Source organism: Penaeus monodon, chromosome 21 (genome assembly GCF_015228065.2).
Source record: "Penaeus monodon isolate SGIC_2016 chromosome 21, NSTDA_Pmon_1, whole genome shotgun sequence".
In the NCBI taxonomy this organism is placed as follows: Eukaryota; Metazoa; Arthropoda; class Malacostraca; order Decapoda; family Penaeidae; genus Penaeus; species Penaeus monodon.
Window position 1 is genome coordinate 38437548 of NC_051406.1, and position 2656 is coordinate 38440203.

A 2656-nucleotide genomic window follows, 5' to 3' on the forward strand; every position below is an offset into this window, starting at 1 on the left:
TTTTAAAAGTAGTTTGATATTTAGCTAGTATGTGGTATGAAATATGTTAGGTCTTACAAAAGAATAGGTATCCAAATGACACAACATTTGTGGTTAACACAATTCCTTTGATTCAGGCTGACTTGGCACGACCGCCAGCCCCGACGTACAAACAAGATCTCAGTGACCTGTTTGACTACAAGTACTGCACGGATGTTGACCTGGTGTTCCAGGGAGCCATCTTCCCCGTCCACCGGGCCATCCTGAGTGTCCGTTGTCCATACTTCCAGGTACAGTTGGTTCTTTCATGATCTAGTGGAGCCACTGTAAAAGGGTTTTGATCTTCATGCTTTGTAATGGCTGTTGGGTTAATGTATGAAGTATTTTGTATTTGTAGATTTGTAGACTTTTTAACACTGGCAGTCTACTTAAGGGAAATATTCAGAACATAAAAGGTTCATATGTTGCTTGTATAGGATATTACTAGACATGGATGTTGCTCTTAATATTTTTTTTTTTAATGTTGCAGGAGGTGCTGAAGAAGATACCTGGCTATGGGGCCCAGATTGGTGTGGATATACGGACTCCTGGGATAGACATTCCGATGTTCAGTGCTCTTTTACGTTACTTATACACAGGGGAATTCAATGCATATGATGGGACGAGTAAAGCTCAAATGGGTCTCAGTAACTTGGACATGTTAATGCAGTTGTGTGAGGAATTTGGGACGCCCAACCCACTTGAGTGCGATCTTAGGTACCTGTTGGATTCTGGTGATTATGCGGACTGTGTGTTAGTGTTTTCTGCAAGTGGGGAAATGAACCAGTCTGACCAAAATGGAGAGGCTGGTTCATCAGATTACGGTTTTCACAATCGGTTAGAACTTTACTGTCATAAAGCTATTCTCAGTGCACGCTCACCATTCTTCAGAAGCCTGATTCAGCGCAGACAACGATACAGTGAAGACATGTATGAACGAGGAATTCCCCAACCAACGAGAATAGTATTAGATGAAGGTGTCATACCCAAGAGATATGCCAGGGTGCTTCTTCATGCTGTATACCTGGACACTTTAGACCTCTCCTGTATCATCCGCGATTCCACAAGCACCAACAGCTTGAGTGAAGCACAAAGCATTGTGCAGACAGGCCGTACTCACATGACAGTTGTGGAAGAGGCAATGGAAATTTACCAAATTGGACGCTTTCTGGAATTGGATATACTAACCCAGGTAAAGTAATATGTTTTAGCATAATGTTTCCTTGCAATAGTTAAAGCCACAATATATATTTTTTCATCTTTATCTTCTTTTTCTTAATCATTAGTTTTATTTGTTTCAGATAGTTCCTTTATCAATTTGATTTTATCATGAAGAATGAAACAGTCCTTAATCCATGGAATTTTTATATTTTTTATATTTTTTTTTATATTGGATTGTAGTAGCTAACTTTATTTACATCAATAAAGTTCATACAGAAAATGCTTGAAAATAATGCAAATGTAGAACTAGAAAGAAATGGATTATTATTTTTTGTTGTAAATTCTGAATACTATATTTTAAAAAAGTAGAATGAAATATGAATGGAGATTGCAAAATATATATACAAATCTATGGATTTGTGTGTCATCAGATAGTCTATATTGTCCTTAATTTTCATGCAAGCAAGGAATGTCAAGGGAACATACTAGGAATTCTCTGAACTGCATTCTAATCTTTATCATCTTTATATAGAATATGCAATAGCTTGGATTTATGGCAGTTTAGGGCAAGCTATATAAATAGAACTATGAATTTTTGTACTATTTATGTATCTTTTTTAGTTTTTTTCATTTATAAGCTTTGTCTTTTATAAGCAGTTATATTGAGTCCTCTGCTTACAGGCTTTATGTTGTTTTAGTGAGCCTGCTCCTCTTTCAGCACCAGCAGATTTGGTAAATACAATTATGTGCAATCTTTTTCATCAGGGTTGTGAAGATCTGATAGTGGAGTCAGTCAGCCTTGATAACCTGGTGTCAGTTTTGCGCTGGTCTGGAGAAGCCCATGGTTCAGCCTGGGTACATCGACAGGCACTGCACTTTCTGCGGGAGGAATTCTCTCAGGTAATTAGGAGAATGTGTAAAATTTGATGTAGTTTTTAGATATCTAGATTTTTCAGAAAATGGATATAGGCTTTTTTGAGTCTTCAATGCCTTTTTGATCATTCCCTTTGCTCATGTGAAACAAGACATGAATTTTTTCAATACATTTTTGAAAAGAAAGGATTAATTCAGATGATACATACCAAGTAAGTTATACATTATGTTGTGATGTGTTCAGTCTGATGATTTTATGGTTTACCCCTCAGGTTGCTCAGTCAGGTGTATTACTGGAACTGGATAAATCAACGTTATTAGAAGCCTTGATATCAGACTTCTTGCAAGCAGCAGAATTAGATGTCCTGCAAGCAACACTGCGATGGGGAGAACACCAGTTGCTTCGGCGGATGGAAGATAGAGGTTAATATATCTATATTCTTGTGTATATGATGTGTAAGCAAAGATTTATGACTGTAAATCTGAGCTTGATAGTATGTAATTATTGATTTTTAGGGCTGAATAAGAAAAGAACACTATTTGGAATGGGCGTCTATTCACTTTCTTTTTCTGGTTTGGTGAAAAATACTTTATGGTCTTCTAG

At 36.9% G+C, this 2656-nt stretch overlaps 1 protein-coding gene across 4 annotated transcripts in view; it reads left to right on the top strand.

Moving 5' to 3' along the window:
* The window catches only part of LOC119586468 (BTB/POZ domain-containing protein 7-like), a 32378-nt gene that overhangs the window by 24147 nt on the left and 5575 nt on the right, over positions 1-2656 (top strand). For all 4 annotated transcript variants that reach the window (XM_037935202.1, XM_037935204.1, XM_037935203.1 and 1 more), the window contains 4 exons: positions 117-269; positions 509-1210; positions 1945-2079; positions 2325-2475. In XM_037935202.1, the coding sequence (XP_037791130.1) occupies positions 117-269; positions 509-1210; positions 1945-2079; positions 2325-2475 (1141 nt within the window). The remainder of the gene's footprint in view (positions 1-116; positions 270-508; positions 1211-1944; positions 2080-2324; positions 2476-2656) is intronic.